The 15,721-nt window shown below is 53.7% G+C and overlaps 1 protein-coding gene across 1 annotated transcript in view; it reads right to left on the reverse strand.

Annotated features, from left to right (window-relative positions):
- Positions 1-3,235: 3,235 nt before the first annotated feature.
- The window catches only part of RBM19 (RNA binding motif protein 19), a 63,643-nt gene continuing 51,157 nt past the window's right edge, over positions 3,236-15,721 (reverse strand). Inside the window, exons 24-25 of the mRNA XM_005500157.3 lie at positions 12,278-12,390; positions 3,236-3,635 (exon numbers count right to left, since the gene is read on the reverse strand). Of these exons, the coding sequence (XP_005500214.2) occupies positions 12,299-12,390 (92 nt within the window). The 3' untranslated portion in view covers positions 3,236-3,635; positions 12,278-12,298. The remainder of the gene's footprint in view (positions 3,636-12,277; positions 12,391-15,721) is intronic.

The raw sequence follows: 15,721 nt of genomic DNA on the forward strand, positions 1-15,721 counted from the left end.
CCTCCTGCTTTCTCTCACTCTCTCCCTTTCCTGCTCGGTGCAGGGACGGGAAGCAGGCGGGTGCACAGACATATATATAAAAGCAAACTCTTTACTAATACTTCTCAAAAAGTGGTGCAAAAATACAGAATAAAACCACGGCCAGGCTGCCTGCACCCCTGCCTGCTCCCCAAAAACCTTCCTGTAGCCTCAACACACAAGTTTGGGGGTGTGGGAGCGCTTGGGTGGGCACCAGCGCACAGGGACAGCCCTTCAGCTCATCATGGCTCATCTGGTGTTTGAGATCTAAATCGAAGCAGAAGGTTTTTCCTGGCTGCTGAGCCCTCCTCACCCATCCCCGCCTTGGGTCTGGTTTCTCCCATCCACACAACTCCATGGTTTTCCCCATGTAAGATACGGTGGGTCCCTTACAGGGGCCATGGAGGGGAAACTGAGGCAGGGAGCAGGGAACGAGCTGCCAGGTCAGCAGCACAGCCAGGGGAAGGGACTTCACCCAGAGCTTCAGGGCCAGATTCATCCCCCCAAATTCCAGCGCACACACACACACATGGACTTTGGCTGCAAATGTGCAGTAAAAACAGGTCTCAATAGCTTTGCTGTTTGACATTTGGGTTTTACTTGCTGTAGCAAGCGGCACTAATTACTTCTTACTTACCAGGCATGGCGGTGTGACCAGATCAGGGGTTTATAGAGTGCTCGGGAGCATCTCCGGGACACTGGAATTGGCTCTGTAAGAAACAGGAGAAGGGTGAAGTAATGGGAGACTGAAGGTCAGAAATTATTGGGAAAAGATGGGAAGACTGGCAAAAAGGCTGAGCAGGGTCATAATTGAGTCACCATCCCTGGAGGGGTTTAAACAGTGTGGAGATGAGATTCTTAGGGACAAGGGTTAGTGCCAAGAATGGGTTAATGGTTGGACTCGATGATCTTGAGGGTCTTTTCCAACCAAAATGATTCTATAATTCTATTATATGATTGCTATGTCATGGTATAAACCAGCGCTGCGAGAGAGGACTCAGCATCTGTCCTCGGCTCGAGTGGAGCACGGAGAAGCTGGAAAAGGTACTAAAAGCACCAAAAAGGACATCCCCAAACCTGAAAGGTGAGGGATGATTGGACTCCTGTATGGTTTGCTCTGCGTATTTTCCACCTGTTGCTCCCTCCATCCATCCCCTGTCGATGCCGTGGGCCCCTTTGCTCCGTGCAGCCTTGTCAGGTTTTGGCTGAGAGAGCACAGAGTTAATTAATTATCTCTACAAACAACCAAGAAAAGCAAAGTATTCCCTGGACCTGTTGCTGCAATGGGATTTCATGAGTGAAGACGTGGAAATGGGGGGAAATAAAATAAAACTTGGAAAACAGCAGGTCAGGCTTCACATCCCTTCCGGGCATCCCCAGCCAGGAAAATGTGGATCCAGGGGTACCCAGAGGGACAGTGACCTTGGCCTGGTGTCACACGGTGCTGCTGGTGGGACCTGCTCCCCCAGAAACCACCATGAGTTCACCAACACTTGAGGCATCCCCGGCGGTGACACAACTCACAGATGGTGGCCAGGTCTGACGTCTGCCCAGTGGTGGGGACACCAGAGGTCTGTGGGACCAGCCAGGACTGGTGTCCATCGGTGGTGGCACAGGGAGAGCCGCGCATCCCCTCCAGTTACCCTGGTGCGACTCTGGGCCCCCTGCGACACACGACACCCGGCGCAAAAGGATGAGCTTCTGGGTTCAGTTTGCTTGGAGATAAATGGCTTCCCCATGGCATCCAGCCTGGGTTCCCCATCTCAAATGTCACCTCCCAGCCGACGTCCCTCCTGGAGGACAGCTTTCTCCTGAGCTGCCTTCCTACAGTGACGTACCTGAATTCTTCACACATGTCACTAAATGTCTTGTATTTTCCTTTTAAAGCGTGCGAGGTGCTGCCTGGATGAGTGAGCGATGGGCACAGGCTGCAGCCCCCAGCAGCACCAGCAGCTCCTCTCCTCTAAAGCACCCTCAGCCCCCTCCAGCATTGGGTGTCCTCTCTAAAACACTGCTCAGAGTCCCTGTTTTTCTCCTCTGAAACCTGCGCATGATGCACAGCTTTTGAACGGTGAAACATGAGTGAATCCTGGTGTCCCCTTGATCGTTGGTGCCTAAAATCACCTTCTCCGAGCCACTCCCCCCAGTGTCCGTGTCCTGCTGGGTGGACAAGGGACATTTCTGGAAGGGGCAGCTTGGGAGATGGAGCCAGGGGACAGATCTCTTTCCTGGCCAGGGCTTTCCTGGTTCTGCCCCTCTCCTAGAGCCACCGAGGATTTCCAGGCTTTCCTTTTAGCGCCTGAACAACTGGCTTGAAAAGCAGAGCCCACACCTTTCCCAGCTGGCTCTCAGGTGGGGGAGATGAGAGAAATCTATGGCTCACATTTGGGTCAGAAAGAGGTATCCTGCATGTCCCCAAGCCACTGAGTCCATCACACGTGGTCCCTATTGCAGCTGCCACTGTGAAACTCAGCGCTTGGTCCTCAGCAGCACGAGCGCATCGCTCATTTACATCCCACCAACCTTCACGGATGCTGATGCCAAGGGATCCCAAAAAAACCCACCCCAAACTGCAGCCAAAACCCCAGACCAGCCCAACCAAAGTGCTCAGCCCCAGCATTTCTGTGGATTCAGGCTCAAATTAAGCTCACGGGAGAAAAAACAACCCAGACACACAACCAAGAGAGACGCGTCACCCCAGGAGGGCTGATGGCACAAGCACGGGGCTGCTCCTGGGTACATGAGGCCAGAGGCAGAACTCACCACGGCCATGCAGAGATAGAGATTTTATATTTTTAAAGGTATGCGGTTCTCAAAAAGCAAAAAAAAAAGACAAAAAGAAAAAAAAAAGGCCCTGTGTTTGCAGCCAACACGTGTAATCTGTTGCAGCCCTTGTCAGACAAAACAGTTTTGCCGTAAGACAGCGATTCCCAGAGGGGAAAGGGGCGAAGTGAAAATACTTTATCAGCTGCGTACATATGTAAAGCGGTACCCTGGTTGAAAAGCAAAGCCTCTTTTCCTTTGAAAGCCGGGAATGGAGAGGCGGGAGGCGATTGCCTGAGAGCGGGGACAGAAATGACACAGGCACAAAGCCGAACGCAGCAAACCCCAGGCTTCCCTTCTAAAATACGCTTATCTCCCTATCGGACCAAAAAGCCTACCTCGCTGCGGCAAATATGTGTTAAACAAATGCAAAGAAACCTGAGATGTGACTCAGTTTGGAAAACTCGTAAAATATACATGTGGTTTTTAATGTACAGTAATTATGATTTAATTCAGATATCAAGAGTATTTTGCCAGAGTCCCCGGGGCCAGCAGGGAAGTGTCCATCTCCCCAAGTTTCTGCACCACAAGGCTGGGTGGTTTCTGAGCTGAGGGGACTTGCGTTCCTGCCCGAATTGAAGATCCTCTGGTAGGAGCTGTGGGCAGACAGGAGCTCTTCGTCCTGCTCCGAATTTAAGGACTATTTAAAAAGCCGGGAATAACAGAGACCCGGACACGTGGAATAAATCAGCCCTTGGGTTCCCAGGATGAGTGGACTTCGCTGGCAACAAGTGTGCTGGCTGCCGAGTCCCCAGCAGAGGCTTCTCCTCCTTTTCCATCCATCACTGAGAGACCTGAGAAGATGGAAAAACAAACACATTAATGCCACGTAGCAGCTCCCTGTCACCACCGTGAGACAACGAGGGGACTCAAGCACAGGGCTCGGGGGGACACGACATGCCCAGCTCCATCCCAGGGATGATATTGGGATGTGTCCCATGAATATGGACACACACAGACAGGAGGGAGGTAAGAAATGGGATGGGGGGAGGAACCGGAGGAAAAAAAGGAGAGAAAGAGGAGAAGAAAGGGAAGCAGGGGGGAAGCGGGACGGAGCACGCGCGTGTGCCCAGCTGGGCGATGCATCACATTGAAATTGTCCCGCATTAAAAATTCACCAGGCAGTGAATTTTCAAGGGATTTGTAGTAATTAGATGACAAAATGCTGGCAAATCTCAGGCTTGCCAAAGATGTTACTCAGGGGTCAAAGACTCGACACTTTTGGCTGGGTAATTTGTAAGTGTCAATCACACTCAGCCATCAGAGAGAAGGGAGAGATCTTGCGGTTGAATCCTAACGAAGTCCGAGGCTCCTGCCTGCTGTCCCCCTGCCTGTCGCCCTGCTTGCTGTCACCCCCTCTCGCCTCCCACAGCCGCACTTGCCGCCGGGCACCTGGGGCTCCAGGCACAGCAGCTGAAACACAGAGTGGGGCTGTTTGTTTTTTTATAATTAAAACAACAACAACTTCCCAGTTTTCATTTTTCAGCCCAAACTTCTGGTGGGCAAAGCCCCTGCTCTGGTTTGCAGCTGCCCAGGGGGGTATGAGCCCGTCCTGTTGATCCTGGAGCAGCACAGCATCACTTCTGACACAGCTTCAAACCACGCCTGGCACACCCCATCCTCCCGTTTCCCGGGATGTTTTTAGCCCAGGCTCTCACACCGGGCTGGGTTTGGCTGAGAATGAAATCAAACCAGCTCCTGCCTGTCCCTGCCTCCCCGTCGGGTGTTCTGGAGCCTTTGGAGCCACCAGCACCGTGAGCCTCAGGGAGAAAAGAAATTCCAAGGTTTTCTACTTCACCGGCTTAGAAATCGGAGCACAAAATGCAAAATCCAAAAGCGCCACTAGAGATCTCGGCCCCGGCCTTACACTAAGTCTCCAGTGTGGGGCTCAGCAAGGCTCAGCTTTGCTGCGGCTCAGCAGGAGGAAAGAGGCTGAGGTTAAGCCTCGGCTTTGCTGCTGGGTTTATCAGGGCAGGAGTGACCCCACAAAGGCTGATGGGACACTTGGTGTATGGCTGGGACAGAAATCCCTTGTGGTGCTTTGGGTGAAGCATTATTTTGCATTTTGGGGTTTGATTTATAAGCCGATGGAGTAGAAAACCTCCAGCCTGGGCAGAGGGCAGCACCCAAGCGCTTCTCCAGCCCCGACAGCACCCGCGGCCGACACCGACTACACTTCAACTTGGAAAAGATTTCAGGGCAGCAAACACAGGAGAGGCAGGAGCGTGATTTTCTCTCCATCTCTCGTGGCTGATAAAGCCATCCTCATTCCACCTGCTAAACCCCACCTCTGGTTTAGGGCTGTAATGGGTGGTTTAAGCTGTAGGGAAGGGATGAAGGGACACAAGCTCTGCGGTGCTGCAGCTGCTGGGGCATCGCAAGCACCCGTCACACCCCAGGGAATGACCCTGCACACCCCAAAACCACTTCCCAACACGTTTAAACAAGCCGGGTCACAGGAAAACACAAACAAAAAGGTTTGTTTGCTCCATGCCATCCAGCGCACCAAATTTTGCCAGTGTCCTCAGTCCGGTGGCCCAGGGAGGAGAGTTGGGGGTGGGACGGCACGAGGAAAATCGCCTTTATGATTTGTTTTGAATCCATCACAGTTCCTCGCTGCAGGACGGCGGGGCTGGAACTTCGGGCTGCTCTCCAGCCACCGTGCTGCCCTATATACGGGAGCTGAGGGGACTGTAAAAGCGGCTGTAGGTTTCTCCTCAATTTAAAAAGTCTCTTAACAGCCGCGAAGTCCCTCTTGGCACCCGGAGAAGCGTTCTTCAGAGCTTCTATCTGTGTATGTAAACAGCCCAAGTCACAGACCCAGTTATCTTAACTTTATCTAACATCACATGGAGATGCTGCTAGAGGAACTTATGGGGAAGCAGCAGGTGATCTGCGGGGTGGAGGACTCGGGTGCGGGGGGGCTGGGGCTCACGTAAGAGAAAATTAAGCAGCAGACAAAGCAAAATCTGCTCTTCAGTTGAGTGAAAATGAAGAAAAATATGTCTTTTTCCCTCACATCACCTCTCCTGACACCACTCTTGTGTCCCTGTTCCCTGTGACAGGCAGCACCACGTGCAGTTGCTGTCCTGGCAGCTTTGCCGGGGACGTCACGTGTGGGGACATGGTGACACCCGCTCTGCAGGTCTGAGCCAGGGGAGGGGACACTGTCTGGTGTCCTCCCCATCACTTCTCCCCGCTGGCATCGCTTCCCAATGTCACCAACCCAGCTCCCACCGTGCACACACTCGCCACAGTCAACCTCCGTCAATATTCTGCCTCTCCTCTCAGCTCCAGTTTGGGGTGAAAGCCTCCCTTATTAGCCAATTTGGATACCTATTTACTGCGAATTACTGAGCCTGATTATTATTCATGAACAGCTATGTCTGAAATCTCAAGCCCTGCGATTTCTCTCCCTCTCCAATGCATATATTTAGGGAAAACAGGAGACAGCGTGTCTCGATCACACGCAGCCGTGCTGCGGGGAAAGGAAAGCTGCGTGTCGCCTCCTTGCTCTCCAGTTCGATTTCCCAGTGAGGAAGGTGGTGGTGGGAGCTGGATAGTGGTGGTGACAAAAACTGGTCATAGTGGGACCCGGGGTAAGGTCCAGACACACTGTAATATGAAGGAGAAGCTCATGCTCCCCAAATTCCAGGTGAATCTCCAGCCACATCCCCAAACCGTCCCCACAGGACGATGCCACTTTGCTGCTGTTCCCTTCCATGACGGGGACCAGCAGGGAGTCACCTCGGCTGGGGCTGAGCCCGGCTGATCCGTGGCAATCGGTTACCCAGCGGCAACTCGTCTGATCCCTTAGACACCGCTGGAATATTTTAATGCTGGCTGCAGGGATGGGAAAGGAGGTTTCTGCGCGAGCTGGGGAAACGGTGGGGCAGCAGCAGCGGCACCTCTTCGTTAATCCTCTGGCCGGGGACAAGCAAACGGGGTTTGCAATTGCAAAGGGCTGGCGGAGGGAGGAAAGGAGACAATGAGGAGCTGCAGAAAAGCCCTGGTGCTGGGTAGAAGAGGAACTGGCAACACAGCTGCATGGCTGGCAGGGATGCGGGAATGGGTACGGCACACAGCTGATTCCACCTGCAGGGCTGCAAACGGGGAAACTGAGGCAGTGAGGGAAGGTCTCTGTGAAGAGCATCGCTCCGCCAGCAGCACGGCCACCCCCGTGCTGCTCCTTCCATCTCAAAGGAGCAGAAACTGCAGCACTGAGGGTTTTTATTTCAAGCCCTAACCCTTCCCGCACGTTCCCTGCCACATCTTGTGCAGGAACACAACTTGAAGCACACACAGACAACGCACTTCTTGCTTCTGTGGGCAGAGCAGCAAAGCTGGCAGAGCTGCCGGGGAGAATCATAGAATAGAATCATTTGGGTTGGAAGAGTCCATTGAGTCCAACCATAACCTGACTTTCGCACTAAGCCATGTCCCTAAGAACCTCGTCTAAATGCCTTTTAAACCCCCACAGGGATGGTGACTCCACCACTGCCCTGGGCAGCCTGTTCCAATGCCCGACAACCCTTTCCATGGAGAATTTTTTCCCAATATCCAATCTAAAACTCCCCTGGTGCAACTTGAGGCCGTTTCCTCTTGTCCTATCACTTGCTACTTGGGAGGAGACCAAGGGGACGGCACCAGCAGCAGCAGGAGAGGTTTGAGGCCCCACAGCTCCTGCCTGCAGCACCAGGGCTGGGCAGCGGCAGGAATGGTGCAGGGGGATGTGAGCTCTTCCCACAGCCCTGCCAAAGGGCTGGGAAACGGCATCCACGGTGCTTGCTGCCAAGAGACAGGATTGCTGGGCCCTTCGGCGCTTACCATTCTGGGGAAGCGCGTTCCTCTGGGGCACACCAGCGAGGAAGACTTTGCAACAGCAGGATGGGGCTAAAGGGACGAGAAGAGCTGGAATTTGTGATCTAAGGTAGGACCAGCGCAACGGTGATTAAAAGAAACCACCCGTGGCTGGGCAGAGGGATGGGGACACATAAAGCAGCGGCAATTCATAGAACTGTAGAGCAGTTTGGGTTGGAAAACACCTTCCCAGCCCCCCCAGTGCCCCCCCTGCCATGAGCAGGGACATCTTCACCAGCTCAGGTTGCTCAGAGCCCCGTCCAGCCTGGCCTGGGATGTCTCCAGGGATGGTTCATCCACCACCTCTCTGGCCAACCTGGGCCAGGCTCTCACCACCCTCAGGGCCAACAATTTCTTCCTCATGTCCAGCCTGAATCTCCCTCCTTTAGTTTAAAATTCAAGCCAGCAGCTGGGGTAAAAAAACAGCCGTCGGAGCAGAACGTGACGTGCCTGTCTGTGCCTGCGCCGAGTCCCTGTGAGAAAAACCCCGCAGATCGTGGTGAAGAGCCTTCCATGTGAGCGACGGCAGAGGGCACGGGAGCACGGCCGGGCTCCGGGAGCAGCGGGAGCATCGCTCAGCGAGACATCGAGCCCTGGAAGCAGAGGGACTCGCAGCAAACCCATGGCTGGCTGGATGTGCTCTCTTTAAACAGATAACAGCCCCCACAGGCCTCTGGCAACAGGCAGCAACAAAGTCGAGCTAGTTTTACATTAAAACCCGTTAACCCTCTAATTCGGTAAAAAAGCTGCATTTGAATAATATCCTAATCCAATTCCAGAGCCGGCCCCGGGGAGGGGACACGGAGGGTGCCTGGGGACAGCTGCAGCCGTCACCGCTCCCGCTCGCCGGGGTCTCGCCCTGGACAAAGCCATCAAACCATGGCAAAAGAGGTGTGGGGCTTCAACCGGGGGTCTGCAGCACCCCCAGGGACCCTGCACCATACCCCAGGGTTTGCAGGGACAGGACAGGGCAAAAAACTCCAGTTTCAGGTCTCTGATGGTGCGAACACGCCTGGCACAAGCCCAGAGAGAGCCCCAGGGCTCATCTGCTGGAGCCCGAAATAACCCAGGCAGCCCCCCGTGGTGTTCTCGGTTCCTGAATTTTGACATAATTGAGTAATTTGAATCGGTTTTGCTCCTGTATGACTGTAAATGTAGGACGGCTGGTATCTCCGGCTCCCGCCGCAGAGCGATGGGTGGTGGCAGCTGCTCGTCCCCGCTGCCACCAGCCCAGCCTGGGCACAAGCACCTATCCCAAGAACGGAACCCCGAGCAGGGGGGCATCACACCCCAAAAACACCCAGATCTCCACAGGGCAGCCCAGGGGACTGACCTGTGGTGACAACAACCCATGGTGACACCAACCCGCAGTGACACCAACCCACGGTGACACCAACCCACGGTGACATCAGCCCTGTGGTGTCAAGGGCCAGCAAAGCGACAGGACTGGGGCTACAGCTCATCACGGCCCAATTACCACAATTAACGCGCCATCCTTGGTTATAGATACAGCCTTTCTGGATAATAGTTACCACTAAAAGAAACTATTATCTCCCCCAAACAAAATAAGTGCATTGTGGTGTTGTTCAGCTGTAAAAGCACCATGAGAAAGGCCGGTGGGAGATGATTTTCCAGGTTTAACAATATGGACAGTGAAGAGTTTGCATTATTTTATCATTAGGATTGTTTCGGAATTGTTTCGGACTGGGGAAAAAAAAATAGGGCAGTGGGGAGTGATGAATCTCCTGCAGATCTACTTAGGCATTCATTTTAACTCAGGGTAATTAGCAGGTATATGCTCGTTTTCAGAAAATTCACCTTAAACCTGCTATAATTTTAGGGGTACAATATGTGGGATGCTCAATACGTAACAAAGAAGTCAAGGATTTGCTTGAGGAGGAGGAATTAACTCAAACTGTTCTCCAGAGCTGCGATCAGCACTTTCATAATTAATGTACGGGCATATATACATATCTGTATACACATACACAGCCCCCCCCGCACACATCAAACAGATTTCCTTGATACCAAATTGCCTGAAAAATTAACCAATGTCAAACTGCTCAACAAGATAAGTATCATTAAGGGAAAAAGAAAATCTTCATTATGTTTGAAGGTGCAGGGGGAAAAAAGAAACCCACCCTCATGAATGTTTTCCAGCCTGTTTCCAACCCGGGAAATAACATGTTTTAAAACATATCAAAGGGTTAAATTAATTTTCATTAAAATTTAAATTTGAGAAGGCTCCCTCTCTTCTTCCCTCCCTCCTCCCCCCTTTGAACGTTTGACTGGCAACCATTTCATATTTCAATCTCGGCAGAACAAATTGAATTAGATGTTGAAACCAAACTCTGCTCTGTTCTCTAAAGCCTACATGCTCTGCTTGTGCTAATCCTTTTCGTCGCCGCTGCAGACCTCAGAGACGCCCAGCAAGAAACCTGCCCCGCCACAAAAGACAATGAAGGGAGAGGGGGGGGGAAAGAAAAAACCACCAAGAAAAGAAAAAAAACAGGAAAAAAAACCCTCCAGGAAAGTCCAACTCCAACCTGCAATGCTGCAAAGCTTCGCTTAAATTGTGTGCTGGGTGACACATGTGCCTGGAAAGGACCTGCTGGCTCCTCCGGCCTCGGTGCCAGCCACGGTGAAATGATAGAATCACTGCATTGTTTGAGTTGGAAAAGCCCCTCAAGATCATGGAGTCCAACCATAACCCACCCCTGGCACTGCCCCATGTCCCTGAGAACCTCATGTCCGTCTGTCCAACCCTCCAGGGATGGTGACTCCAGCACTGCCCTGGGCAGCCTGTTCCAATGCCCCACAGCCCTTTGGGGAAGAAATTGTCCCCAAGATCCACTCTAAATACCCAGCCTAAAGCCTCGTGTCCCCACAGGGACCCCAGGATCACCAGCAGGTCCCATCCCTCGTGCCAGTGCAGACGAGGAGCTGCAGACGGAGCAGAGATGGGAATGAGAACATCAGTCATCAACGCTGAGTATTAAAAACGGAAAAAAAAAAGCTTGTTGCCATTTTGGCTGACACACTGATACCCCTGTGACAGCTCCAATAGCCGTGCCTCAGTTTACCCACCTGTATACGGAGCACAAACCCTGCCCACTGCAGGCAGGAGCAGGCAGTTACTTAACCCAACTCAGATTATTCCTGTGGGCATGGCAGCACCTTCCCTTCCATCTGCAGGGCCCCGGGAAGGTGGATTTATTAGCGGGGTTATTGGTCAGCTCCAGACCTGGACATGTTCACTATTTAGGCAGCCAGTGGTGTTGAGGGTCGAACAGAAGTCGGGTAATAAGCAAGGTGATGAGTATCCCACGGCTCGGTGGATTGGGTAGCGATGGGCAGGTATTGCCGAGAGGAAACAGCCTCTGCAGCCGTAACATGCATTATGCACACAAACACTGTCCAGCGGGCACGGGGTGGCTTCCCAGGGCTGAGAACAGCACTGGTAGCACCCCAAAAAACAGGGGGCCCCTAGGACGAGATTTAGGACCAAGTGTCATTTCTGCAGCTGTAAAAATGGGAGCTGGAAGGTGTCAAAATCATTCCCTCAGTGGTGTCGAGCAAATCCAGACTTGCTGGAGAAAACACCGCAGGCACTTTCTCCCCAGCAAGACGGATTTGTCAGCCCAGCTGCTGAGTCACCTTGTGCTGGCGTAATGCACTTGTCCCTCTTGGCCCTGCGTGATTTTCCCAGCACAGGACAGGGTTTTGTCACCATGGCAGTGGGTGCCAAGTCCCTCCATGGATGGAAAATGGGGGCAGAATGCAGTTCAAAGGGACCTTGGAGCCTCCCCGGTGCTTTTACTGCCCTTCTCCGGATGCTGTGGCTGGTGAACAGGTTTCCTACCAGCAATCCAGGGTTGCCACCGTGGCCACAAACACACACACAAAGGAGACCTTGAACCCACGCAGGGTTTGCTACAGGGGTCTCAAAAGCAGGTGAGGGCCTGGCTGACACACATGATGTTTGACCACAGGGAGTTATTTAATCCTGGCTCCTTCCTGCCATCCCTCAAGATGCTGCTCCAAGAAGTCCACGAGGACTCAAGACGACATAAAATAGACCTTGGGGTGCCCATGGAGGGAACTACACCGTGTAGACCGTGGGTGGTACTGTGAAAAAGCCTTTGCCAAACTATCTGTTTTGTGGTGGCAGCTGCAGGTTGGTCTCCAAACAGGCGCTTTTTTTTTCCCTTTTTTTTGGCAGCCCATCTGTTCTCCTCCAACCACAGCAAGGGCCAATTCACGACTCGGCAGCGATTTCTGCTGCAACAGCAATTCTGCTGGCATCCCTTGCAGGAAAGCAAACACACTGGGGAGCGGACAGAAACGCAAGCAGTGCGAGCTCGTGGTTCAACACAGAGCCTAAACCGAGCCCAAACCTGAGCTATACCCCCTGAGACCTGGGCTACGAGCCTGCGGATGACAGGGAGGACAGACAGCAGGTGGGACCCCGGCTTATATCTGCAGAGCCTTTGCAAATCCACCTTCTCCTTCTGCTCTGCCGACCCCACGGCAGCCCAAGGCATTTTGACCGCAGCCCCATGGCACCGATACCCACCTCGCCAATGCCAGGCGGCTGCTAAATGGCCTCGTCTTTGTTGTTCTCCTCCTCTTCCAGATGTTCCAGGATTTCATTCAAAACCTCCGAGCGTTTTCTCTTCTTTGGGGAGTCTGACCCGGCCCGGGTGGTAGCGAAGGGCATGCGGAAGAAGAAGAAAAGCTAAGATTACAAGCCAGGCCCATGCACAACTGCCTCCAGCTCATCTCCTACTGCCTCCAGACCCCTTACCCCCTTCCTAGGTAAAGCCCCCCGCCAGGTATCTTTTAGGTCGCCCCACTGGCATGACACCCTGGCTGGAGGTGTCACCCTGTACCCACCACCTGTGTATTGGTTCAGAGGCTTTGCCGGAAGCAAACGGTCCCAGAATCCAAATGGGCTCCTTGGTGACACTGACCCTTCCCACTGACCCCAATTCACCCCTAGAATCACAGAACAGTTTGGGTTGAAGGGACTTTCAAAGCTCCCCCAGTGCCCCCCCTGCCATGAGCAGGGACATCTTCACCAGCTCAGGTTGCTCAGAGCCCCATCCAGCCTGGCCTGGGATGTCTCCAGGGATGGTTCATCCACCACCTCTCTGGCCAACCTGGGCCAGGCTCTCACCACCCTCAGGGCAACAATTTCTTCCTCATGTCCAGCCTGAATCTCCCCTCCTTTAGTTTAAAACCATCACGCCTCGTTCTATCACAACAGGGCATCTCTCCCCTTGGGTGGCAATGGTTGAGGGCACGAGGCCAGCAGGGCAGGGATGTCCCTGTGTCACTCTTGTCCCGCACCAACAGCACCATCCTGTGACACCGCAGCATCGCCACACTCCCCAAACCACCACGGGGCACAGCCCCCAGCGCACATCCCTCCCCACGGATGCTACAGCCCATAGTGGGGCGAGAAACCCCCCGGGGGCTCCCAGCACCCCAGCCAACACCCTGGCTGGTGCCGGGGCTTTGTCACAAAGCCATTTGGTCCCTGTGCTGAGCCCCATGTCAGCATCGTCTCCTCTCCGCCAGGCACGACGTGGCCTCTCGGCAGGAGCCGCGGCGCAGCCCCCGCTCCCCCCGTTCGCTCCCCAGCCAGCGGCTCTCGCTTGCAAGCAGCACATGGAGAACAGCTGTTTAAATCCTGCTTTCAGACATCAAAAGCCTCGCTGGGTTTCTCAAACAAACAAACATACCATAGGACTAAAGAAAAGGTGTAAAATAAATAAATGGAACAAGCTGTGCATTTTCTTTTAGTATTACAGCTGCTGCGGGAGATAAACAACAAGTAAATGTCACAAAACATCAATACAGGAGAAATTAACCTGACAAAAGCTCAAACCCCCCCCCCCGCTCCGCCTCCCCCGCAACTCCCAACAATTTTGCATTTCTGGAGTTCCCATCTAATGATTTTATTTTTCAATTAATTCCTTGACAGAGCGCCAGAACTCACCTCCCTCCCTGCTGGGGGCTGTGGGGACGGGCAGGGGATGAGGGTGCTGGTGCCCCCCACCCTGCCGAGCTCAGGGGAGCTGAGGGGGGTCCCAAGGTACCACCCAGGGACCCTCCAGTGGCTCTTCCCAGTTCAGTCACCCAAAGGGACAAGAGACAACCCACCCCAGAGGAAGGTGCCAGTTTGGCAATTCTGCCCTCCCAGCTTCCACTCCCCCCCCACGCCTCATTCTCAGGGCTTGGAACCCGCATCAAACATGGTCTCAGCTCCCAAATCCACAGCAGGTAAGAGTGTGTCCCCCACCTGCCACCCCTTTGCCATGACCACAATGTGTCCTTTGCAGAAAGGCTGCATGGAGGTGACGAAGGGGCTTGCAGCGTGGAAGGGATGCAGGATGTTGGATGTGGGGTGCAGGATGCGGGATGCTGGATGTGGAGTGCAGGATGCGGGATGCTGGATGTGGGGCACTGGGAGCACCCCTAAGCAGTAGGGTGCACCCTCCCGTGGTGTGGGCAGGGGGCTGGTGGGGCAAACAGCTCCAGATTCACCATCTCAACCACAGTGCTGCTGGGGAGCACCAGGAGCATCCCCCCATCCACCTAACAAGAGAAAAAAACCCACAACCCCAGGAGGGTGGGGAAGCGAATTGGTTCGCCTTCCGTTCTGCTGCTCCAAGCTGGTTAAGGTTTGCCTGCTAACGATCCCATTTGCTTCCTTTAAACAATAGCCAAAGCCGGCGGGGGTGGGCCAAGAGGGGGATTACCACGGGATTAGAACGTGGCAGGGTTGTGGATGCCATGCTAATCCTGCCGGGTTTTACTCGCCGGCTACGGCATGTGTTTGCATTAGTTACAGCAAAAAAAATTAGAAGAAAAGAGAAAAAATGGAGCTCAAAAGGCAGGGAGGTGATGGGGAGTGTGGAGGGTCTGTCCTGCAGCCGAAAGGTAAAAAAGCAGCTGGGGGGTCAACGGAGGAACATAGGAAAGGTGATAGGGTTTTGCTGGAAATGCTCTCACAACCAAAATACAAGGCAGACCTTCTATCCACACACCTCTAAATTCACCCGCCCTGCAGCTCTGCATCCCCTCTTTCCATCCCATCCTTCTTATATAAAAAAAAAACACAACAAAAAAACCCACAAGTCATTCCTTCCCCTTCCTGCGTCTCGCGCAAAATTCCCCATCTGTCAATTTAATTCTTTGATCGATGGGAAAGAGCAGGAAAAAACGGCCCAGCACAGCTGGTTTCCCAAGTTAGCCCTGGCAGGATACCGCCGGCCCCGCTGGCGACGGCCGAATGCAATGTTTGTGAAGCGCAGAGAACACAAGTCAATAGTAATTTAGCTGAATTGGGAGCAAGTACCTTCCCTGCACGGACTGCGAGCTCCCGGGAGAGGGGGAGCGCGCCCACGCTGAGGGGATCGCCGCCTCGCTTGCAAATCTGCCCCCGGCCAGGCTTGCTGGGATGGAGCCACATCAGCAACTGCTGCCCCATGCTGGGTGAGCGAGGGGAGAAAAGGGGATGGAGCTGTCACCGGATCTTTCGAGGGCGGCAGGGATGCGATGGGGATGCAGGAGATGTGCGGGTCTGCCCCAGGGCTCGGGATGCGACTGCAGATCGCTCCTTCCTGCGGAGGGATCCAGACCCATCCCTCCCCACAGGGCTGTAAATTCAGCTGCAGGGCATCGGGATCCCTTCATCTCTCTTCTGGTGGAACCAGAGTATTCTCCCTGCTGGTTTTGGGCATCCACCATCCCTGTTTTCCAAAGGGAAGACCCCCAAATGATGGCCGAGATTCTGTTGGTGGCAGGGCTCGTTCAGCCCTCGCTGCCCTAATGCAGCATTTGCCATGACCTTGTTCCACACCACAGGCTGGATTAGAGCCCCCAGACCAACTGTTGACCAACCTTTCCATGGCTTCTCCTTACCAAAGTACAGCAGGTAAGTCTCTTTATCCACAGCACCAAACCCTCCCCTGAAGCTGGTCAAGCTCTGGGCTCTCCCAGCATTGAGTCC

This window comes from Columba livia, chromosome 17 (genome assembly GCF_036013475.1).
Source record: "Columba livia isolate bColLiv1 breed racing homer chromosome 17, bColLiv1.pat.W.v2, whole genome shotgun sequence".
Taxonomy (NCBI): Eukaryota; Metazoa; Chordata; class Aves; order Columbiformes; family Columbidae; genus Columba; species Columba livia.